Source organism: Drosophila persimilis, unplaced genomic scaffold (genome assembly GCF_003286085.1).
Source record: "Drosophila persimilis strain 14011-0111.01,24,50 unplaced genomic scaffold, DperRS2 tig00000829-arrow-arrow-pilon, whole genome shotgun sequence".
Classification (NCBI taxonomy): domain Eukaryota; kingdom Metazoa; phylum Arthropoda; class Insecta; order Diptera; family Drosophilidae; genus Drosophila; species Drosophila persimilis.
In genome coordinates this window covers 690,246-714,030 of record NW_020825359.1, presented here as the reverse complement: position 1 = coordinate 714,030, position 23,785 = coordinate 690,246, and the positions used below count along the sequence as shown (strand labels likewise).

The window sequence follows — 23,785 nt, the reverse complement described above, 5'->3', positions numbered from 1 at the left end:
AAATATAATTCAAAACCCAAGAAAATCCATCAGTAACTTTCGATCCACCAGCTTTGGAACCACAATGTATCATGTATCGGTATCAGGTATCACGTTAACCATCAACTTTTGAGTGCTGGGGAATGCCCATCGCAAATATAATCGGCTACGAACCTATCGATACTGGCAATTCAAATTGGAATGATTCCCCGTTCTACATGATTTCTTACTATTTTGGATTCGTTTACTTCTTATTATCGCGTATTCTAAACGACATATCGTCTATCGATGTACTCCACTAGCAATGCATCATGCATCAAGGAAATGGATCGTAGTATTTGACGCTTCATTTCTGAAAACCCGATGCATGAATTTATGCATCATAATCGTCAATCACGTCAATCATACGAAATCTATCACTGATCCTTGATCAACAATGGGCGCCATTGATTCATTCAATAAAATTATATAAAAATGGGGCGATTGCTTCAATAAAATTATATCCTGATTGCTTTAGGGCGGATTTTTCGATTATATAAAGAATACTACCTACTAGGGGGCTCATTGGTTCTTGGCTCCGCACAAAGGTTCCGCTTGGCCCTGGGTAGGTTGCCAGGACGACGGTGTCCGTCTCTCGTTGCCCCTCCAAGGGCATCGAACAAACAAAAGTTTTCCCCTGAAATTGGAGGACAGCGAAAGCAGCAGTCAGAATCGCAGATGAATTGCTGGCATCGATGAAGTTCCTGCTGAAGAAATGCCTGAGGAAGAAGGCGCCGGAGATGAAGCCGGGTGCCATCCTGGATGCGGTCATCTCTCAGTCCTCGGCCACGGCCTGCAAGTGCCTTCTGTACAAGCTGGCCGACTACAAGCGGGGTGAGTGTCATTCGGCCATCGCAGGATGCACTGAGCCTAGACCACTATGTGTCCTATTTCAGGCGGAGACCTGATCGATGCCATCAACTCGGGCGGCCTTGTCGCCGTGGAGCAGCTGATCCGTGAACAGTTCGGTGTTTTCATGTACAACGATGGCAAGGGGCAGGTGATCAATAGAGCGGAGTTCCTGCGCTGGAAATACCGCGACCACACGGAGGTGACCATACCCATTGAGGCGTCGCTCTCGATACACGATCCGCTCGGCAAGTGGGAGGACCACAAGGCCTGCTGGCAGATGCAGTACCGCGGCGCCCTGGGGGAGAGTCTGCTCCACGTTCTGATCATCTGCGACTCGAAGATCCACACCAAGCTGGCCCGGGTCCTGCTGCGCGTCTTTCCCAACCTGGCGCTGGACGTGATGGAGGGCGAGGAGTATCTGGGGGCCAGTGCCCTGCATCTGTCGATTGCCTACAGCAACAACGAGCTGGTGGCAGACCTCATCGAGGCGGGGGCGGACATCAATCAGCGGGCCATCGGCAGCTTCTTTCTGCCGCGCGACCAGCAGCGCATGAATCCCGCCAAGAGCACCGACTACGAGGGACTGGCCTACATGGGGGAATACCCGCTGGCCTGGGCCGCCTGCTGTGCCAACGAGAGTGTCTACAACCTGCTGGTGGACTGTGGTGCCGATCCGGATGCCCAGGACTCGTTCGGCAACATGATCCTGCACATGGTCGTTGTCTGCGACAAGCTGGACATGTTCGGCTATGCCCTGCGCCATCCGAAGACCCCCGCCAAGAACGGCATCGTCAATCAGACGGGGCTCACACCCCTCACCCTCGCCTGCAAGCTGGGCCGGGCCGAGGTCTTTCGCGAGATGTTGGAGCTCTCGGCGCGCGAGTTTTGGCGCTATAGCAACATCACCTGCTCTGGCTATCCACTGAATGCGCTGGACACACTCCTGCCCGACGGTCGGACGAGTAAGTGTGCAGAGCGACCACTCTTCATTCTCTTCATTAATGGTGCCTCCCTTTAGATTGGAACTCCGCTTTGTTCATCATTCTGAATGGCACCAAGCCGGAGCATTTGGACATGCTGGACGGTGGTATCATTCAACGTCTGCTTGAGGAGAAATGGAAGACCTTTGCCCAGAACCAGTTCCTCAAGCGCCTGCTCATCCTATCCACGCATCTGCTCTGCCTGTCCGTCTCCGTTTATCTGCGTCCCGCCCACGAGGGCGAGCCCGAGGAGGAGTCGGAGTCCGCTCTGGCCGCTTCTGCGGCCGCTCTTCAGGATCGAGCTGAGCCTGGAGGAACCGCGGAAGCCAGCGATGACTACAATGCCCAGACGGTGGCCAGATATTGCGCCGAATTGGCCACCATTGCGGGTGTCCTCAGCTACGTGGTCTTCCAGCAGGGCGACGAGATCAAGAACCAGGGATTATCGGCCTTTCTCAAGCAGCTGGTAGGTGCACCCTCCAGCCTTCCAGCCTCTACCCTTGTTTATTCATCATTCCATTCCATTCGTTTTGGCAGTCACATGCTCCGGCCAAGGCCATCTTTCTGTTCTCCAACCTACTGATCCTGGCCTGCATTCCCTTCCGCCTGATTGGCGACACCGACACCGAGGAGGCCATACTGATATTTGCGGTGCCCGGCTCTTGGTTTTTGCTCATGTTTTTTGCCGGGTGAGTGTGACGAATACGATGCAAAAGATGGAAGATCTAATCTGTAATTTGCTATCGACTCCTATTAGAGCCATCCGTTTGACCGGGCCGTTTGTGACCATGATCTACTCGATGATAACCGGCGACATGTTCACCTTCGGCATTATCTACTGCATTGTTCTGTGTGGATTCTCGCAGGCCTTCTACTTCCTCTACAAGGGGCATCCCCAGGTGCAGTCGACGATGTTCAATACCTACACCAGCACCTGGATGGCCCTCTTTCAAACCACTTTGGGGGACTACAATGTTGGTTTCAAGCATAATTATTCTCTAGTCAACTCCATTAATATTTTCTCCTCCATCCAGTATCCAGATCTCAATCAGACCACATATCCGAATCTCTCGAAAACCGTGTTCGTGATCTTCATGATATTTGTGCCCATCCTGCTGCTAAACATGCTGATCGCCATGATGGGCAACACCTACGTGACGGTGATCGAACAGTCCGAGAAGGAGTGGATGAAGCAATGGGCCAAGATCGTTGTCACCCTGGAGCGGGCCGTGCCCCAAGCGGATGCCAAGGGCTACCTGGAGGCCTACTCCATTCCGCTGGGGCCGTCGGATGACTCGGGGTTCGAGGTGCGCGGCGTTATGGTCATCAAGAGCAAGAGCAAGACGCGGGCCAAGCAACGGAAGGGAGCCGTTTCCAATTGGAAGGTGAGTGGAGTGCAATGGATCCGTCGTCTTTTCTGTCTAAATCGAAATCTTTTCACGGGAAGCGTAGCGTGTGGGACGTGTCACGCTTACGGCTTTGAAGAAGCGCGGCATGACCGGTGAGGAGATGCGTCGGCTCATGTGGGGACGCGCCTCCATCTCCAGCCCCGTCAAGGTCACCAAGCAGAAGCTAAAGGATCCCTACAACACCATGCACACGGACTCGGACTTCACCAATGCCATGGACATGCTCACCTTCGCCAACAATCCGGCATCCAGCAATGGCGTGCAGCTGCGCACAGCGGCCACCCTGGGCGGTGGAAAGGAGTCTGCTCCACCGGTCCCGGATCCCTTTCGGGAGCTTATCATGATGTCGGACGAGCGGCCAGAGACCCATGATCCCCATTACTTTGCCGGACTGCAGCAGCTGGCCAACAAGGCCTTCGATCTGGTCGAGCAGACAATGAAGACACAGCCGCATCCGCCCTCGCAATCACAGCCGCAGATCGACATGAACGTGCCTAACGTGGCGCCGATAGCCCCCATAGCCGCTCCGGTTCCAGTGGCTGCTGCTGCTGCAGTCACATCTTTGCCTGCTGATGCTGCTGCTGCCATGCCTGCGGTGGCCATACCTTTGCCCATGACCACACTGGGCAATCTGTTCCAGGACCCCAAGGACGTTGTGGATCCCAAGAAGCTTGAGGAGTTCATGGCCATGCTGGCCGAGGTGGAGACGGAGGAGAGCGACAGTGGGGGGCCCATTCTTGGAAAGCTCTCGCTGGCAAAGCGGACACACAACGCTCTGTCCAAGGCGGACATACGGCGGGAGCACGACACGATGGGCTTCGATGGGAACAGTCACGGGCAGTTTCAGAGCATGTCTTCCGTCTGGGCACCGCCCGGACTGGACGTGAGCACGGTAGGGATTCGCAAATGAGTATCGTAGATTTTTAGAAGCCTAGTGGGCATTTCTTTTGCAGGGCTTTCACTTTGACGAGGCCGTCGCCGAGGAGGTGCTGACCATTGAGCAGGAAGCCGAAGTGGAGACCGAGGACGGCAATGGGGGCCAGGACAGCGAGGATTTGCCCACCACAGATGAGGTGCATGCCACCATGAAGCAGTTCCATCTGCGCAAGTGCCAGCCATCGCAGGATGAGGCCGCCCGTCGGGCCAAGAGTGCGCGCGTTCGTCGAAGGAACAAGTGAGTGATATTTTGGGATCCACGCATCCTTGATCAAAGCCTTTTTTACTTCCTTTGCAGAGTCTCGCCGGAGCAGAGCGAAGAGGAGGAGCGGCGTCAGCAACGTGGACGTACGGCCCACGGACGCAAGACGTCGTCGCCGCCCGATCCGCTGGAGCCATGGAGCACCCGCGAGCTCCAGGACATCAACAAGATTCTAGCCAGAAAGTAGCAGAAACAATAGTACAGAATCGCATCTGGCACATAGTCCTTGTGGCTTATAATTGATTTTAGATCTTATCCTAGTTACACATACAAATACATAATAAACCCGGGGATGCTCGGCCCACGCCCGTGTGCCGTGGCACACCATCGCCGAATTCCATCACTTCGGCTGTGTGCCACTGTAGGGGGCATCCTCGGCTGCGTCTCTAAGTGCTAGCTTTAAAATGGTGGATGTGTGTTTGGTGGTTGGAGGAGTTGGTGAAACCTGCAGCCAAATGTGGCATTCCCGAAGCAGTCCACAATATCTCATCCGTTTTGGCATTATTCTGGACTTGAGACTAGCGTGTCTTCGGGTGTTTATATTAACAAGAAAGGAAGGAAGGAAGAAAGGAAGGTGCTACCTTCGGTGGCCCCGAAGCTTTCGGATACCCTTGCAGATGGATCGTTCGCCGCCTGTGCCTTATCTTTAGAAATATACAATTTGTCATGCACTCCTCGGTCGTTTCTTCGTTCGATGTTGTCATCGCTTGGGCCAGTTGATGGTAAAGACTTGACGATATAGTAACATGATCTGGGCGCTAGCCACTGAAAGGATGTATGCTTCCGTTCGGTTGTCGGCGTGGATCACACTGATTTACATTGTAAGTGTAGCGGCAGCAAAGCACTTTACTTTGGTATCCTCGCGAGATGCTCTATGGGTCAGATTCCGATTCCAATTCTAATTCCAATCCAGTAAAAAGTTGTAGCTACAAAAGTAAGTGACTAGTTTGCATAGAAAGAGGTCAAACGGACAGACGGGTATAGTGCTATATATACACACACGGCTATTCGTGCTGATCAAGCTTATATATATATGTATATATCCTTCTCCGTGATTGTAAACATCAGAATACCCTCAACTACAAGGGTATACGTATAAATTCAAATCCGAAATCATTTCTACACTGAAGAATCTTACCTAAAACCTAAAAAATATCTATGTATAATCTTCTCCTATACTCTACTCTACTCTCCTCTGCGATATGAACTAAATATTTATAATATACATTGTGCTGGATGACAGGGAATGGCGCAATCAATGCCATTGCCATTGCCGATGCCAATGCCAATGCCTCCCGATGCTTCGATATGATTGCTAGTTGTCCAAAATCCAAAAACTAAGCCTCTCCTCTAAATCTCTTTCTCTTTGGAGGGGGTGGGGAGACATAGACGCAGCTCTGAGCTTTTACCGAAACCCTCCAGTCAGCGTCCGATCCGTGGACATTGTGGTGATCGTCTGCGCCTGCGTTTGCTGCTGCTGTTGCGATTGCGTTGCCGTCTGGGCACTCGATACCGTCGAGTTAATGTATATGGGCGTGGCATTGGTGACGGTGCTGGAGTTGCTCTGGCTCAGATTTACATGCTGTTGTTGCTGTACTTGCACCTGAATCTGATGCTGCTGCTGGTGGTGGTGATGCTGCTGCTGCTGCTGCTGCTGATGATGATGCTGCTGCTGCTGGTGGGTGGCTGTGCCCGCGGGCGTGGCCCCCAGCTGGATGAGCTGCTGTGCCGTCAGCAGCTGCGTGGGTATGATCACCTGCTGCTGTTGGCCATGCTGCTGCCCAGCCAACTGTGCAGCAGCGGCGACTTGTTGCTGCTGTTGTTGCTGCTGCTGCTGTTGTTGCTGTTGCTGCATCTGCAGTCGCAGCAGCTGCAAGTGGCTCGCAGTGATAGCAATCTGAAAGGGAAAACATGGCAGCATCTGTCAGAATTTCGAAGTTGGATATATTTTTTTTTTGATGACTTACTGGTACATTGGTTATCTCTCCCGTTGGGCCCACCACCTGCTGAATTATCTGAATTTGCTGCTGCTGTTGTTGTTGTTGCTGTTGCTGTTGGTGATGCTGCTGGGCGAGATTCTGGAGCAGGGCTGTTTGCTGCTGGGCTGCCGTTGTGGGTGCCGGAGTGGCGGTCAGCTGCCCATTGGGGCCGGTGGTGAGGATCAGCTGCTGTGTGGGCTGCTGGGCGGCCACAATATTGAGGCCAAGACTCTGGGACAAGTGATTCTGGGCTGGCTGCTGCTGCACCTGCTGCACTTGCTGGACCAGCTGCGTCCCCTGTTGCCCCGGCAGTGCAATGAAGTACTGCAGCTGCTGCCCGCCCGCATGTCCTCCGGCCTGCTGGATGATCTGCACATGCTGGGGTTGATGCTGCTGCTGCTGCTGCTGTTGCTGCTGCTGGTGTTGATGCTGCTGCAGTTGGGCGGTGAAAATGTCCTGATTGACGGTGCTGAAGCCGAGTACCTCGGCTGCGGTGGCAGCGCTGCTGGTGTCCATCTTTAGGGTGGCCGTGGCAGAAGGTACAGTGGTGCCGCCCAAGCTGAAGTTGCTCGTGGCCGTGGCTGTGGCGGCGGACGAGGAGCTGTGGTTGACGGAACTGCCCGTAACGGAGCCGGCCATTCCCGTTGTTGAGCACGCTCCCATTGAATCTTTGCCCTTCTGCGCCGACGATGGCTTGATCTCCTCCCGCGGCACTATGTCGATGAGGAAGTCGAACTGATCGTAATTGGCTATGGCCTGGGCGATGTCCGAGCGCTGCAGCGTGCGCCGGCGACTCTCCTCGGTGTGCACCCAGGCGTGCATGGTCAGCTCCTGGATGAAGTACTCGCAGGCCTTGGCAAAGAGCAGCGGTGCCTCGCCCGCTATCATTTTGGCGTTTTCGTCCAGCTTCATGATCTTCTTGATGCGCGCCAAGGGCAGAACCTGATGCTTGGCATCGACCTGCCCGATTCCATGAACCTCACTCACAATATTCGGCCAGAAGTTGTCGATGGTCGGCGGCGGCTTGCGGGCCACTTGCGCCCGTGTCGCCTTTGTGGCCTTCTCTTTGGGCGTGCTGGGACTGGGACTGGCACTGACCGTCATCGTCATTCCGGGATTCACAATGGTGCAAGCGCTAGACACCAGCGTTGCCTGCATTGGCATCGTCAGCGTGGCCGTGGCCGATTGTTGAAGCTGCTGCTGCTGTTGTTGTTGTTGTTGCTGCTGCTGCTGTTGTTGTTGTGGGGGAAGTTGCTGTTGGGATGTGACAACCACAGCGTTGGGCGTTCGTCGCTGAACACCCGTCGTTACCTTGCCCGCTGCGTAGGCCTGCGCCATGGGCCCGCTTAAATCCACCTTGATCGGTGTCACGGTGATTGTGTTGTCGAACAGCGTGGTGGCGGCATTGCTGCTAGGAAGAAACACAAAACAAAACCCATCAATTTTATTATTTGTAAAGCGTCCGAAGGTGGGGAGGGGTTTGGGGGTGGGCAAGAAACGTACCTGTTTGGCGCCTTATTCGTGCCGCCATTGTTGGTGGCGTACATGGCCAATGTAGCTCACGTGTTCTGCTATGCGGCGGCGGCAATTGGTGGGCTTCAGCGACCGGCTCAAGCTCAGATTATTTATTTAATTTGATGCTATTAATTCGCAAATGCGTACATACACTGAGCTGCAAAACTATCGATGGTCCTATCGATATATTATTTGTTTTTCTATCAATAGTGGCCTTATCGATAGAAGCGTCATCATTGTGGGTATTCTTCAGTTCTGAAACTGAACTCAATTTGGAGTCAATAAATCTCAGGCATCTTCTGGAACGAAGGCAGTTGTAAGCGTATGACTATAGACTTTGCTAAATTTGCTGCGAAGAGGGGAAATAACATGAAAGACAAAATGCAAATCGGATCCGATGCGCCCTCCATGGTCTAGCACTTTCGATAACACAATACTGTCTCCAGCCCTGGTGCGGTATGTGTAGTCTGCGGTGGCTTATCAGTTATCAGTATTCTGAAAAATATTCAGGTGACCGTTTTGAATACTTCTTATTAAATTTAATTTTCAACGGTACATAGAAATCCAATAAAAGCAAGTATTTAGAATGGACCAGTTAAGTAGGAAATTGATTCATCAATCGCATACAATTATGTGGGCATGGCTAAATTTTCTATATAGATGGTAATATTCGACGGAAGATCAAAAACGGGGAACATTTTGAAAATTATACGGTCTATTTTGGTATATTTCGGAGGGTCGATAAGTCCACTGCTGATATTTAACATCGGTAAACATCGGCAAAAAAACATGCATTGGGCAACGATGTTATTTTACATCACTAAAATCCAGTATGAATCCTAATCCTATGATTCTCAAGAAGGATTGCTTTTGGCAACTGGTGGGGATCAGCACAGGACTCAAAATACTACTCATTCCCGCCAAGTAAGTGCGTGGCCCAGAGCCAGAGCCAAAGAAGAGCCAGTCCCCAAAGACGTCCGGTCTCCTCATAACACAACCATCTGATCCACTTGTGCTTTTGCAGCCATTCCACGGATTTTGAGGTGCACCGCAATTGGCTGGCCATCACTCATAGCCTGCCTCTGAATCGCTGGTATTTTGAAGACACAAGCGAGTGGACGCTGGACTATCCCCCGTTCTTTGCGTATTTCGAATGGCTGCTCTCGCAGGTGGCGAGATTCGTCGATCCCCGGATGCTGATTGTGGAGAACCTCAACTATGAGTCAAAGGCCACATTGTACTTTCAACGACTGTCGGTGACGGCCATGGACCTGATCTATGTCCTGGGCGTGCGCAGTTGCCTGAGCGCCTTGGGCGTAGTCAAAGGCAGCCAGCAGTTCTTTGCCGGCTCCCTGCTGCTGCTCCTCAATGTGGGCCTCATCTTCGTAGATCACATTCACTTCCAGTACAATGGCTTCATGTTCGGCATACTCCTGCTGAGCATAAGTGCATTGATACGCCAGCGATTCCTCTGGAGCGCCTTCACCTTTGCTGTCCTGCTGAACTTTAAGCACATCTTCCTGTACTTGGCGCCGCCTTTTGGCGTATACCTTCTGCGATTCTACTGCCTGGAGCAGGCCAACGTAAAGGGTGGCTCCTTTTGGAGATCCCTCTTCAAGCTGTTGGCCGTCGGACTGGCGCCATTTGTGGTCTCCTTCGGCCCATTCTGGAATCAGCTGCCGCAGATTATGTCCCGCCTGTTCCCCTTCAATCGGGGACTCACTCACGCCTACTGGGCCCCCAACATATGGGCGCTCTACAACACCGCTGACAAGGTGGCCGCCAATGTGCTAAAGACAGCCAGTGCAGGACCATCGACCACATCGGGCCTGGTCCAGCAGATCGATCACTCCGTTCTGCCGACTATTACACCTTCCATGACTTTTGGTCTGACCATCGTCTTTATGCTGCCGATTCTGCTGAAGCTCTTCAAGAGCTCCAAGAAGTAAGCTTTACTTTTGATTTTTGACTTGGTCTTTTTGCATAATTTTCGATTTGTAAACATCGCAGGCAAAGCCCCCTAATGTTCCTACGAGCTGTGGTACTGTGTGCCTGCTCCTCGTTCATGTTCGGCTGGCATGTCCACGAAAAGGCCATACTAATGTGCCTGATACCTCTAAGGTGAGTGCCTGAATGCGTACGTATTGCGGCTAAAAATGAGTTTTGTTCTGTTTGTCCGCCACAGCCTGCTGACCTTGGTGAACCGTGAGGATGCCAGGTATGCCTACATCCTGGGCATTGCCGGGTACTTTTCGCTGTTCCCGTTGCTCTTCGACATTGACTTGTACGTGCCGCGCTATTCCCTTTACTTGTCGTACATGGCCATGCTCTATGGCCAGCTTTATCGCATTTTTTCGGGCTTCAAAGGCTTCCATTGGCTGGAGTGGGCATATATGCTAGGATTCATAGCCATACCCCTGTACGAGCACATTATCAGCCGATTGCTGGGCCTCCACATCCGACTGCCCTTCATGCCGCTGCTATTGACGTCCACATACTCGGCCCTCGGGGTGGTCTACTTTTTTGGGCGCTACTATCTTTATGCCATGGGCGTCAGCTGGCCAAAGGTGGCTGCTCCCAAGGCCACAGCCACATACTCCTCGTCTGCCAAGCGAAAGCGTAAAACTAAATGAACGAAAAACTAGAATATACTTGAATAATTGAATAGAATATTCAATAGAAATCTGCATGGGTTCAGATGGGATCGGATCGAATGGGATGGGACAGAAGGAGGGATGGGATGTGCGAGACTACAAGGCGCCTGGCGCAACAGCCAGCTCGGCGCCGCATCTTCGAAGCGAGCCAAACAATGGCTCAAACTATTAAGTGGAAACCGACCGATCCTAGGTACAACGCTGAACCGACGCCGATGCCGAAGCCGTGCCATTGTCTCCGATACAGTGGGATGCCGCGTACCTGTCGCCATGAGCAGATTATGGCAGGAATATCGCGCGGGCTGCCGACAGTCATAAACCAGGTAAGTGCAACAGACAGTGTCACATTCGGTGTGTATGGCGGTGGCGACACATTCTTTGGAAATTCCATGGAAAACACGCTCTCGACTGAATGAATATCAATGGCCTGATCGAGCACCGATGCCATCAGTTCATAGTTTACCCTCCAACGGACAGGTTGTCATTATACCATACATCATAGCTATGCAGATTCAAATGGAATTTGCGCCCAATCACGGCTACAAACCATTCAAGATGCCACAGCAGCCGACGCAGCCGCATGTGGCACCGGCCACCAAGTAAGCATATCTTTTCTTGTGTGAGTTTCTCGAGTGATTGATTGATTGATCCGTTGTAGTCACGTGGAGTCCAGTGGCTGCTTCAGGAAGGGCTCCTACATTGAGCTATCCAATGGAGCGATGCGTCGTGTGGAGGACATTCGCACAGAGGACTTCATTCAATCGGCGTTGCGCAGCCAGCTCTTCGATCTGAGAGAGGCCACGGTCGTACGGATTGACAGGGGACACTTGTCCACCTCCTCGCATGTCACCATCACGTTTAGCTACGACACACGACACTCCAAGGTGAGAGCACTCCTGTCGCACTGGCGCCTCAATTGAAATCTGTGGCCTCTAGGGTTCTACTTCCACTTTCACTTCCTGCTTGCAGGTCAATATGGATGTGCTGCCGGGTCATCCGTTGTTCGTCTATGGCCAGGGCTGGGCCTCCTGCAATCCGCAATTGTCGTTCCAGCTGTACGAGCTTAAGTGTCAGCAATTGCAGGTCGGGGACATCTGCCTGTCGCTTGTGCCCCGAGAGCAGCAGACTGTGCACCACATTTCTGCTCCTCCTCCTCTTGCTGCTGCTGCTGACCCACCGGCGCCTCCACCACAAGTGCCACTTGCGTCTCCACCGGACAGGGGCTATGGGATGGCGCCCATGAGGCATCATTCCTATCAGATGTATGCAGAAATGGCCAATTTTGTGGCTGCCTACACCCAGCACGTCATTGAGAAATTAAGGAACTAGCCAGTTCTGGAGTTTTTGCATAGGAAAATGGCTATGCTTCGATAGATTTCTCGCTATCGCTGTCATGACCAATTACTCATATATTTTCAATTAACTGTAAAATCTTTATTTTGCTTAATAAATTGAAAATCAATATTAGCAGAACCAATTCTACATATTTTCAAAATCAAATCTCGATCATATTGATGATTCTGCGACATTTCGATTGAAAAACGATTATTTTCAGTGTGGTAAAGGGCCAATTGTTGGCGGGCGATTTAAATACACTTGTATTGTGACTGCATATGAACATATTCATTCATATTCATTTATTTTTTTAACAAACATTTTAGGGCCAGCTTTGGCATTAAAATATATTATAATGGCAGCTACGAAAATCATCATTCAACGATATCGATATTTTCAAAGTGTTAAAAGTGAACGAATACTTGGCGCGCATTCAAACAAATGATTCTGGTATTGTAAAATATGCAGAATTCGAGGATTCATTGAGCATAAATCAGTTCTAGAATAAAAAATAGAAAAAAAAAATGAAATCTGATTATTTAAAATGTTAAGAATATAAAAGAATATTATTTTTGACACCCACAATTAATGCATATGAAACGTGCGATCCGTGCTAAAAAGTTGTATTCCATTTGATCAGCATTCATTAAATTGCTTGCCATTCTCTTTCCGCCGCAACTGAGCATTCGATTCAATTGGGGTATTCCCTCCTCCCACAGAATACATATCTGTCCTGCATACGAGTACATATGGATTTCAGTTTCTACCTTCACCTTCAGGTTACGGGCGTATCCCAAAGCCTACAAAAAAACAAAAAAAAAACAATTCGACCGACTTAATTCAGCAATCAAAAGCAATACAACAGCAACAAGAACGGCTGAAGAAAGAAACCTGAGAGTAAAAACCCTATCATAAAGGAAACTTCCAGACATAAAGTCCCTATAATTACCAACACCCTGAACGTTGTAAATGCATCAAAATTGAACCGCCCCTCGGGGCAATATTTCATGCGGCAGCAACAAAAACAAGAAGCACCCAAAGCCGAAGAGGAAGATCCCAAGACGCGGCCGAAGACGAATGCGATGACGGGGGAAGTGGAAGTGGAAAGGGTTGCACGATGGAGCGACAGGGGAACCGAACAAAAAACGTGCATTCAATTTTCAGCTCGAATCTTGGCCTGAATCTTGATCCTAACCCGATCTCTACACGATGAGAAAATGATTGTGTTTGATCAAAGAAAGAAAAAAAATAATTTCTAAAAACAACAAAATTCTTTTAAAACAAATTGTATTTGAAAAAGTACTTCATAGATATTTACTGTGGAGTTTCAAGAGAACCATAAAAATACTACTACAAAGAGTTTTCTGTGAGTGTATTTTATGGTCCTCGGTCTTCCGGCCATATTTGGAGCAATTTGTGGCAATTGAGTTGTTGTTGTCGCACAGTTTTTCCCATGCTGGGGGAAAATTCTTGAATGACTTTCCACTGCCACCGTGTCGCCCTGCCCTGCCCTGCCCCTTCACTTGCAACTTTACCCCGCCCCTCTCTAAATTTTTACGATGCGGAGCCGGGCTCTTCATTGCAGCCAGCATTTATTATATATCATCCATCCCTGGAAGACACAGGAACTGTGCGCATTAGGCCTCATAATGGATAATTTCGCACAAAAACGCAAAAGACAAACCGAGAGACAGAAGGAGGATGCATCATACACCATGCACCATGGACCATGGCTTGCCGCATTGGACACGGCCAACACGATGACAGCGAGAGGCAAACTGCGGAGGGCGGCAGCGGGAGCCTGCTTCTTGCATTCCCTTGAAAAGGGTATTTCGACTTTGCTAAGAAGCCCTAAGAGGGTTATGTAATCGTATTGTATTCCTGATTAGTATTTCAGCTTGAAAATCGGAAAAATAGAGATAGGAACGATCTCCCTGGAAGGATATTCAGATCTCTACAAGCCTCTACAAATATGCTTTAATGAATATTTCGCAGAATATTCATCTCTTTTGTTCCTCAACCAGAATCCAGGCAAGGTTTACTCTTTGCATTTTGTACTCCTAAATCTACGTTTTTGGTTGTTTTTTGTTTTTTGTTTTTTTTTTATATAGGGAGCTTGGGGTTCCGTTTACCTGGAAAAAGTCTTAAAAGTTTTGTGTGATCTTTGAACCTGAGTCATCATTTGTTTGCTTCCTCGACCCGAGCCCCTGGACACCCTGACATGAGTCATGTCCAGTCATCTGCACTCTATTTACTATTAGTATTCTCTTTCCATACAATAGCCGTATCTTGGGCAACGCTTGTCGAGAAAAAGAGAATCTGTAGACGGCTTTACGCCGACCAACAAGATTTAAAACTTGGTGTGCCAATATACTCGGCCAAATATATATTTGAATTAATATTGAATAAACTTATTACTACGTTGGTACTAGTTGAAAGCATTAACTTCACTAACTAGTACTAGCACTTGACCGTGCAGATGACTGTCCAGGATGTTAAGATTAAAAATCATCTTTAAAATCTTGCCTGATTGCCCGGCATGCTCCGGGTCGGCCACCGTCCGAACATGGAGAAAGATACTGCCATCGATCACTATTCGGTCTCCATCCCAAGGAAGGTGGTGCACTGGAGTACTACCCCACCAGCACTGGCAGGGCCCAGGCAAAGGGTGCCCCGACATCAATTTTCTATATGTAGTATCTGTATGTAAATGAGTCAAATAAACGTATCCTATTCTTAATATGAAACAACACATAAAAGAGGCATAGATAAGTCTGTACATTTTAATTGTTTCTAATTGACCCGCCTCTGTTGTAATTTGCTAGAATTTTTTTGCACTGCACCAGGCATAATTATTTAGTCATTTACTGAACCCTTTCCCCCTTTCCTGTGTATTGCCTTGAAATTGGAATCGATTTGATCGATGCCAATAATTTGCATTGCCAAAACAGCAAGAGAGAGAGAGAGAGAGAGAGAGGGGGAGAAGAAAAAATACTTATTCCACTATATTTGTCTGATGTTCCACTTCCAGTTCCAGCTCCAGTGCGTGTGTCTCTGTTTTTGCAAGTAAATTGCATCATAAATTTCCAGACTCTGCGACTGGAGACTGGAGACTGGAACCAGGGACTACACTACGGAGTGCTGCCCGCTGTGGCGCCTCGAGGATTGCGTGTATTTAAATCATATTTCTCTTTACAGCTTCTGTTTCCCTTGTTTCGCCATCATCCTCATCGACTGCCCCGCCTGCACTCCTCTTCTGCCTAATTTGGCTGGCCAGCTGGCCAACAAGTTTCTAAATACCGATGATATTTACTGTCGGTACATTTTGCCATGCAAAAGAACGAAATCTCCATGTCACTGGGGAGGAAACGCTGTTTCTAAATACGTTAAAACGTTTTGCTTTCGATGGCAAACACCAATGAAGTCGGTCCAATGGAAAAGGTATTGGGTAGTCCACAGGCTCTCTCTTTTTCCTGCCCTCAGACGCCTTCCAGTTCCTGGAATTCTCTGGGTGCGTGTGTGCGTGTATGCGTGTGGCTCTCTCAAATGCATTTCAATTGGAAGAGCGAACACATATGGACTCAGAGTGATGGGAGTGGAAGGGAGAGCAAATCATTTATAACCGGCAGCTGCCTGCCTGCTGTTGCTCTCTTACCTGCTCAGCGGGCTAGTTCAAATGCTCTCTTATCACTGCTGCCCCGCTGTCCGTCGCACGCTTATCATTTAATGAACGCCCCAGCTTCCAGTGTGCCTGCCGGCCCGATTCCATTGCCCCTTTGGGCGTTATCTTAAGTAAAAGGAAGACCACTCTCCGACCACGACTCGCAGCCCCAGCCCCAGGATCGACTACTACAACTACTACAATTCCGCTTGCAACTGCAGTGCAATGTTAATATAGCGATAATCGTGGATCCATCTACTAATTAATTGACTCTTTGTGTTCTTCATTTTTTTGCTTTTTTCTCGTTCGTTGATGGAAAACAGAGCAGAACGGATGGAATGGCACTGACAGAAGGCAGATGCCCACTCATATCAGGGAGAAAGGGATATGAAATTCGATTGAATAGTTCGTGTAGACAAAAAATGGTATTACCAGCAATGCAATGGGGCATAGTCTGTATGGGAAACATTCTATAGATTCTATAGAACAGCGAAATATAAGTAGCATTATCCATTCAAATGAGATCCCACATCGGATCAGTGGGCATTCTCTAGTCGGAACACAGAATATATGGGCCTGGCCTACCTGTTTTGTTTTTGTTCGCTCTGGTTTGCCACCATCTTCACGCGGCGGCCCCATCTCCATTTGGCTGGACGCCAGTCAGCCAGAGATAGCGATAGCCCAGACCCAGACCCAGACCCAGACCGAGACCCAGACTGCGGCATTCATCCAACCAACCATCCAGGCATCTCATCTCTCGCGGCGCTTTCATTTCATTAAAAGCCTGTTTCAATTTTCTGCATTTTAGTGCCTGATGCACTTTGGCATCTCGAGGTAAGGCGAGCCACGCCACTCAGCCATGCGATGCGCCTCATCCTCCTCCTCCTCCTCCTCCTTCCTTTTGGCTTTTAGCCGGATTCCCTTTGACTCTGGCTCTGGAACTGGCCATGTGTGTGTTGTGCTGTGCTGTGCCTGTGCCTGTGTGCTTTGTGGTCGGCCAACACATATTTGCACTTTGTCTGGGCTCCCCATATCCCCACATCCTCATCCTCGCTCCATCGGTAATCTTTAATACCCAAAGACTTGAGCCCACATCGCCGGGCTTAACCCACTAAAGAGTGTTGGGTATTTGCAATACGAAATAGTTTTATTAAAAACTAAAATATAAATCTTCTTCTTGAAAGACATACACAAATATTAAGTCCGAATGAAGCGTATATTTCTGTACAAATATCGATTTGGATTAAAACTGTTAAAAATGGAATATAAAAGATAAAGATACTACTGTATATATTCTATTTACTAACTCGAAAATAACATTTTCTTAAATTTCTACAATTTTGTATACAATTTTCTTTGGAAATTAAATTTATAATTAAAGTATTAGTAATACTCGTAGCAATAAATTATGTTTATTGTTTTACTATCTAAAGCAGCGATCACTGCGTGTATTTTGTTATTGCATTCTCGGGCATAAGCCTTGGAAACACACTTTTTTAGGAAAATTATGATTCAATAAAATAATCTGTCAGGCTTTGCCACAGGGGGTTAATTAAAGACCAATCTAATTTCGAAGACTTCTTCCTTGGAATTTCCCTTGGAGCCATGGTGGCTTTCAGTTTTCTTGCTTTAGTGGTGCCAAGGGCCAACCATGGGTTAATTGGGCATCGAGTGTGTTGATAATTTTGACATTTAGTCTGTTATCTGAAGTTCATTTCTGTTGAAAATGGAAATCCTGTGTGCGTGTCCCCCACCCTGCCAGTCGGTCTTTCTGTCTTTCTGTCTGTCTGTGTGTGTGGGGTCGCTAAATTAGCACCTACACCACACTACAGAGCAGAGAGAGCCTGTAGCCGGAGTTTCGAGTGCATACGATGATCGTTTCCCCCGCTTCACGTTTGCCGTTTGCCGCTTTCCGCTTACCGCTCCCCTCTTTGGGCCATGGATCAAAGTTCTTTCTGGGCAACTTTATTAGCACCCCAGTTCTGCTTTCATCTTTCGCCGACAAAGTTCCCTCGGCTCTCGAGCTCTCTTATCTCTCCCCCTTTTCATACCCATACGACGGTATTCCCCTGTTCCGTTCCGCTTGCCAGGATATGGCAAATTATTTTCGGCGCGCCTTCCTTTCCATCCGCCAACCCTATAGACGATTGTCTAGGGCCGCGCACAAAAGAGATCATATTGGGTTATGCCTGAAGTAGTTCCTGAGCTTTTTCCATACCCTTACCGATGGAGGGTATACAATTTTTGATCAGAAGGATTCACTTAAGATCCTAATCAAATTGATCATTTATATTTACCTTTTTAAGTCTAAGAATTAACATCATTGGATCGCTAGTGTTACTCGAAAACAATTTCAGCTAGAAATATGGGACATCAAATATGGGAACGAGCAAGAACGATCTTCAAGTTATCTGTTCTACAATAACTTAGTTTTAGTTTCCCTTATGCTGCATATCGCAATCGTTTTGCGAACTCGTTTCACGCGTCTGGAATAGGCTCAATATACTTCAAATGTTCGTACTATTAGAAGGTCGAAATATTTTTTTTCGGAGCCATAATACCATTATACCCGCCACAATATCCAATTAACATCCACAATACTTGAGAAGTATCTATAACATTTAAGACCTTTCTGAACTCAAACATTTTTGAGCCCTTCAGCTGCATTAGAAAGGGTATCAAAATCGAGTCATCCTTTATTGGTTTTTCATGCGATTTTAGCAAGGTTTTTTTCGAATTTTTGTATTCGAGATTTTTGTTTGTTTTTGTATACTTTCCGTCGTATTTTTATTGTTGGGATTGGACTGAGGCTGGATCTGGGACTGGGCTGAGGAGTATTGTTGTTTTGCGGGTCTTGGCTTTTACCTGGGCTAGCGCCAGGCTTCGTTACCCGTCCCCGTCTCCATCTCCGTCCTCCGTCCTCTCTCTACCGCAGTCCTTGTGCCAGGCCTCTTGTTCTGTCTGTTGTTCCTGTGGCCGCCTGCATATCAGTTTCCCAACAGCGAGAGCTTCAAGCAGCTCAAGGATGATCTGAAATGTATAAGTCCTTCAATTAGGCCTATCAAATAACCTCACAGTGCTCAACAATTTGCAGGAGCTTAATCTATTATACACGTATAGGTATATGAGGGGAACTGGCCTACAAAAGTGGTAAACTCTGTAGCCCATCGAGAAGAATCTTTGATGCATATATGTATGTATGTATGTACATTGTTCAAGAAAATCAAAATGCATAATTCATTCTCATTCAGTGTTCGTTTTGTGATATAATCTGATCACATCTTTCATGCAGCAGCGCCCCTCGGTCGTTTATGCGTTGTTTTAGGCCTGGAATAAACGTCCCAATATTTAATGTACTCATGTCTAAAGAGATGAAATAATTTCTTAATCACTTAACCCTCAGCGCAGGCTCTCTTTAATCTTTCAAGTGAAACTTATACCGTGAACGTACATATGTTTACTCGTTCATATATATGTATGCACATATGTATGCATATCGAACTAATACCCATATCGAAGACATCTATCACGTTGTGACTGGGTTTCTTCCACACCCACTCCCTGGTGAGAGATTTATGCGGCTGGCGTTTGCTGTACTTTAAATACTAACAGATCCCCGTCTAACCCCCTATTGGTGGGCACAACAACAGAAGAGACTCCTCTCCTTTATCGCCGCCTAATCCCTGGACCCTGCCGCTGCCCCTGTCCCTGCCCATGGCCACTCGCTTGTCCGACAAGTAACTTAAGACTTTCGTCTGGTCCTTTGGACTGAGCCGCTGTAATTCACACGACTCCCCTTACCACCTACCTGGGCCGAATGATTCTTGGCATTGTAATTATCGCATTATTCCTATGGCTTCTTCAAAACGAGAAGCAAACAAAGCGACAGGCAAATCCATCAAGTATGAAGTTTACACGCACATTGCGAACTATCGGATACCCCCTAATATCTGATAATACATGACATTTCTTGATCTACATATGTTATGTAGTACCTTAGTTCGACTAGCAGCACATCCACAATCGCCTATGTTGTACACCACGTGCACTTGTGACTGGAAAAACAGCTGTTTATCGGGTTATATCCACTGATGGTATTATTTCCCACATTATTGAATATTTACTATATCATCTAAAACAGAGTCAAGGAATCATCGAATGTGGCCAAGTGCAAGGTCTTCCTGTTCTGGGTGTATCTGAGGGGGCTGCCGCATGACGCGCGGCTAAAGGGAGTACAGCGCATACCCTGGAAAATGTATCTTTGCATAAAGAGTGGCTCCATGGCTCCATGTTAACTGGGAAATCCCGCCGGGGAGTCCAGGCATATTGAATTGCAGGCGCCCGGTTCGAGGGTGTATGTACAAATGCAGATATTCCATGCGTATTCCCTGGTCCCCTCCCCACCAGGGCAGTAGGAGATCCGTGTATACACCCAGAGAAAATAGCCCTGTAATTTTAATATTTTCACATAGATTTAAGTATTTATAGAATATGACTACGCCGTAGTCGTCGGTGTCGTCGTCAATATGTTACGCTGGGGTGGGCAGGGTGTTTGCCCTGTTTCATACTTAAATTACATAATTTTCCCATTAAAATACAAATTCTCCATTCTAAATTTTATATATTTTTACTTACATCTCTATTATATTATATTATAATACATATATTTCAAAATATTATATTATTATATCATATGGCTTATTTTGGCGGGTGTTGTAGTATATATAAAATATATATCGTATTGTATTAGTTACATAAATCATAAGCTTACATATATACAGTCTGAGAATCGGCAATAAAAGTAGAGCCGCGGCCCTTGGCGACATTTATAAAACAGAGATTAAATTTCATATTATCTAGCATAGTAGTATAAACATTTATGTTGATGATATTAAATATTTGGATTGGATTTTAAATATGAATATGGGTGCACTTCCATTTATGATGCCATTTTTCTCTCAGTGTGGAGCAAATCAAAAGATAAATAAAATAAATATTGACGCGCGTCCAATTCGCGAAAGGTAAAAAACGGGGGAAAAAAATGTAGAAACGAATCGGGCTGATGGTGGATGGAGGAGGGGGACGAGAGTGGCTAAGGCTGAGTGGATGAGTCGAAGAGCTGAGGATGAGGAGAGTAGCATACAAACATCGTGACTCGAAGCGGCGGCGAAACATCAAGCATACTGAATAAAGTACTCAAAACGTATTTAAAAGTACTAAACACAAGTACCAGAGATTAATAAGCGCGTTTGAACTCGGCCGACCAGAAAACTAGTTAATGGCTCACACACACACATACACAGGCAGAGCGAACCAGCGACCAGAGACCAACGGAAGAGGCAGAGTCAGAGCCAAACCCGAGACGAATGTGGGAGAGCGAGTCGGTTGGTCGGTTGGTCGGTCGGACATCCACTCCGATGGCATCGCATCGGATCGTCCAACGTACATACATACATATGTATCTTTGTCAAACATCGCGGGAAATGCCAGGGGGGAAAAGCCATGCAGAATCGGAAAAGCGCAAACAAATCAAAGACTCCAGCAAACGTGAAGCCAGACCCAAGTCCGAGTCGAAGACGAGGACGAGGACGAGGACGGAAACTGTGACGGCGAAGCGGTGTGGAAAATATGATCGTTTTCCATGTTGACAGCGCTTAACGGATGGGCAAATCCCCATCGCGGTTCCACTTTGAGATGTGTGCATAAAGTCAGTGCACAGAATAGAATGGGAATGGGATGGGGATTGACAGATGCTATGGGAACTGTCCACACAACTGTATATCACTGAATTCGAACAGGACTTTGGGACAATTCAGATTCATTATAGTTACTCCCACGATTCATCGGAAAACAATTGACTTAAGACATCAATGCTTTAAGGAAAAGAGAAAAATAAATAAAGAAAGGCTCAACTTGAAACCTGGGCCTATAGACACAGCGAGGATTCTCGATCCTCTCTAGGAATTGCGATTGAAGATGAGTGACGATAGGCAATTGTTGTACTGTTTCTGGTACTAATTTCATTTAACAAACTCAACTCTCTTTATAGGTAACAAAAGCTACTAAAAGTGCTGAGTCTATACGAATAGGGTACAAAATAATTGGTATTTAATGTGGCATTGGGAATAAATACATACATATGTACATATAATAAATGATCCACATTTAGCATAAGCTCAGTTAAGTATTCCGAACATCCGGTCAAAATCATAATACCCTGTGCAAACAGTAGAGAACAACGATCCCCCATTACCACAATTGGTTTAATCCAAAGCGATCCCCGACGATCGATCCTCAAACGGTGCGAGACACTTAAGAGAGACACTCTTGAGCCCCCGAAAGAAGAATGTGAAAACAGAATAGAGAGTGTAAACAAAAGATGATCCGCTGCTCCAGGGCTGGGGTAGGCTATGGGTATGGTATGGGTGCTTACCATTAGCTATTATATGGCCAGCCACTTCTTTCCAGATTACTTCCAGTCAAATCGATTCTCTTTGAAGATATTTTTACGTGCGCACTTCCAAAACAAACACAAATTCTCTCTCTCTCTCTCTCTCTTGCTCTTTCTTCTTGTGCACTGCTTACATGGAGGATTAGCTTCTGTGACAATTGGGAAACAGAAACAGAAAGAGGAAGAGGGAGAGGGAGAGAGAGAAGTGGAAGAGCCGTACGGAAGTGCACACCGATTTATTTCCAATTGAGCGTAATTTTGGAACTAGGAAACTGGAAAAGGATCAGTGTCAAAGAGACAGGGAGAGAGTGAGATGGGGAGGGGAAACATGTGGGTCATCTAACATCTACCTTCCATAGCTCACTGCAATTCGTTGTTGATTTTACAATTTTGTCTGCAAAAAAAAAAAGATCGTCAGGAAAGGGAGGAGAATGAGAGCCAAAGGCAAGGAGCAGAAGCAACAAAAATGATGCGAGAAAAAGAATGAGGAGGAGCAGGAGCTGGAGTTGCAGCAAAACTTGGAGCTGGAGGAGGGGGAGGAGGCGGAGAAGGCAGAACAAAAATCTTATCTCGCTGCCGGAAATCAAAGCACACATCAAAGATTGCCGACATTTGCCGCCCGTCCAAGTCAAAGTCGCTGCAACTGCAACTGCAGCCACAACGTGTGGTGGTCGCCGTGTTCAATTGCATTTACCCCAGCTCCCCCTGCAGTCGCACCACCCTGCCCCCGGCTGTTGCGGTTGCCTGGTCGCTGCCGTTGTTGCCGATCGAATTTCCCCACCATACACGTACAGAGAACAGGGTGTATTCAAAAAAGGTGAGGCATGAGACCATGAGCAGATGCAGTATTGCCAAGTATTAGTCGTAGAACGTTAATCATCGGTGTATCCTTCAAGTGTTCCCGTTTGTAGAGAATCGGAATGCTTTCTTTTCCACAACATCCTCAAAGCCCCTTATCTTTCTTGTTCTCCCATTTCGCGATTAGCCTTATATTAATGGACCTTGCTCCGTCTTGAAGGGAAACCACTCCTGATCCTCAAACAATTTCTTGAACTGATCCGACATCCTATCTGACATACGGCCGGGTGAATCAACACAGATATGTAGGTTCTATAGGTACCCATAGGTTTTATATATACACAGACATTGTCAATTAATAGGAAAATGGAAAATGTACAATGGTAGATGTGTGACTTTAACCCAAAAAGCCATAGTAATTTTACTCCATCAAAATTAGTAATTAAAATGGGGAAATTTGATCGGGCGATTTAAGCAGACACAATGCTTAAACGATCCATGGTGTTTATGATATGACGCGCCCCCAGACATATTGTCGCGACGAAAGAACAGTGGTCTGGATCGTGTTCCAAATGTCTGGATAATTGATAATTGAAACATGCTGCAGACCCAAAAACGGTCCAGACCCCCCAGTCGAAATTGAAATAAACAAACGGATGCGATTGTTTGCATTCAACACCTGTCTACCGAATGGGATCATGCTTATGGTCATCTTGATGATACGCCAATAGCTAATAATTAGACAGTCGCTTAGGAATTACTTACATATATATAGATATCTACATACACATGTACATATACATATATGGAGTGGGAGGGATAACCTTTAAGGTTCCTACGCGTATTTTGTGAGTTTTAGTCCACCGAGGCCAACAAATTAAAAGTCAATACAAACACATTTCCATATACTATTGTACCGATTTTATTTTCAAAAT

General features: G+C 47.3%; 4 protein-coding genes across 6 annotated transcripts; 3 read left to right on the top strand and 1 right to left on the bottom strand.

Annotated features, from left to right (window-relative positions):
* The first annotated feature begins 713 nt into the window (after positions 1 to 713).
* On the top strand, positions 714 to 4,847 carry LOC6604223. The gene is made up of 9 exons (XM_026993415.1): positions 714 to 852; positions 915 to 1,832; positions 1,889 to 2,316; positions 2,388 to 2,539; positions 2,608 to 2,824; positions 2,885 to 3,235; positions 3,303 to 4,151; positions 4,213 to 4,433; positions 4,494 to 4,847. Exons 1-9 carry the CDS (start codon positions 714 to 716, stop codon positions 4,642 to 4,644), a joined length of 3,426 nt encoding a protein of 1,141 aa, XP_026849216.1. The 3' UTR covers positions 4,645 to 4,847.
* On the bottom strand, positions 4,659 to 8,099 carry LOC6600008 (mediator of RNA polymerase II transcription subunit 15). Its single transcript, XM_026993416.1, has 3 exons — positions 7,940 to 8,099; positions 6,425 to 7,844; positions 4,659 to 6,354 (listed from the first exon to the last, which is right to left on the bottom strand). The coding sequence occupies exons 1-3, from the start codon at positions 7,981 to 7,983 to the stop codon at positions 5,863 to 5,865; spliced, it is 1,956 nt and encodes a 651-aa protein (XP_026849217.1). The 5' UTR covers positions 7,984 to 8,099; the 3' UTR covers positions 4,659 to 5,862.
* Positions 8,100 to 8,763: 664 nt separating this feature from the next.
* LOC6600006 (probable dolichyl pyrophosphate Glc1Man9GlcNAc2 alpha-1,3-glucosyltransferase) lies at positions 8,764 to 10,608 on the top strand. The gene is made up of 4 exons (XM_026993346.1): positions 8,764 to 8,875; positions 8,976 to 9,896; positions 9,962 to 10,072; positions 10,137 to 10,608. Exons 1-4 carry the CDS (start codon positions 8,784 to 8,786, stop codon positions 10,582 to 10,584), a joined length of 1,572 nt encoding a protein of 523 aa, XP_026849147.1. The 5' UTR covers positions 8,764 to 8,783; the 3' UTR covers positions 10,585 to 10,608.
* On the top strand, positions 10,503 to 12,006 carry LOC113566672 (ataxin-1-like). Of its 3 annotated transcripts, none has more exons than XM_026993350.1 (5): positions 10,503 to 10,570; positions 10,632 to 10,928; positions 11,108 to 11,204; positions 11,264 to 11,489; positions 11,575 to 12,006. In XM_026993350.1, exons 3-5 carry the CDS (start codon positions 11,110 to 11,112, stop codon positions 11,932 to 11,934), a joined length of 681 nt encoding a protein of 226 aa, XP_026849151.1. In that variant the 5' UTR covers positions 10,503 to 10,570; positions 10,632 to 10,928; positions 11,108 to 11,109; the 3' UTR covers positions 11,935 to 12,006. The 3 variants fall into 3 exon arrangements, with proteins under 3 accessions (XP_026849151.1, XP_026849150.1, XP_026849149.1); XM_026993348.1 differs by having other exon boundaries at positions 10,509 to 10,570; positions 11,083 to 11,204; XM_026993349.1 differs by having other exon boundaries at positions 10,632 to 11,204.
* The last annotated feature ends 11,779 nt before the right edge of the window (positions 12,007 to 23,785 follow it).

Coding starts and splice junctions, on each gene's coding strand:
- LOC6604223 (XM_026993415.1), top strand. CDS start 714: ATGAAGTTCCTGCTGAAGAAATGCCTGAGGAAGAAGGCGCCGGAGATG. Junction 1,833..1,888: donor CCTGCCCGACGGTCGGACGA/GTAAGTGTGCAG, acceptor GCCTCCCTTTAG/ATTGGAACTCCGCTTTGTTC. Junction 2,825..2,884: donor CCACTTTGGGGGACTACAAT/GTTGGTTTCAAG, acceptor TCCTCCATCCAG/TATCCAGATCTCAATCAGAC.
- LOC6600008 (XM_026993416.1), bottom strand. CDS start 7,983: ATGTACGCCACCAACAATGGCGGCACGAATAAGGCGCCAAACAG. Junction 7,845..7,939: donor ACGAATAAGGCGCCAAACAG/GTACGTTTCTTG, acceptor TCTTCCTAGCAG/CAATGCCGCCACCACGCTGT. Junction 6,355..6,424: donor GAGAGATAACCAATGTACCA/GTAAGTCATCAA, acceptor TTTCCCTTTCAG/ATTGCTATCACTGCGAGCCA.
- LOC6600006 (XM_026993346.1), top strand. CDS start 8,784: ATGAATCCTAATCCTATGATTCTCAAGAAGGATTGCTTTTGGCAACTG. Junction 8,876..8,975: donor ATACTACTCATTCCCGCCAA/GTAAGTGCGTGG, acceptor GTGCTTTTGCAG/CCATTCCACGGATTTTGAGG. Junction 10,073..10,136: donor ATGTGCCTGATACCTCTAAG/GTGAGTGCCTGA, acceptor TGTCCGCCACAG/CCTGCTGACCTTGGTGAACC.
- LOC113566672 (XM_026993348.1), top strand. CDS start 10,650: ATGGGATCGGATCGAATGGGATGGGACAGAAGGAGGGATGGGATGTGC. Junction 11,205..11,263: donor CATGTGGCACCGGCCACCAA/GTAAGCATATCT, acceptor GATCCGTTGTAG/TCACGTGGAGTCCAGTGGCT. Junction 11,490..11,574: donor ACGACACACGACACTCCAAG/GTGAGAGCACTC, acceptor TCCTGCTTGCAG/GTCAATATGGATGTGCTGCC.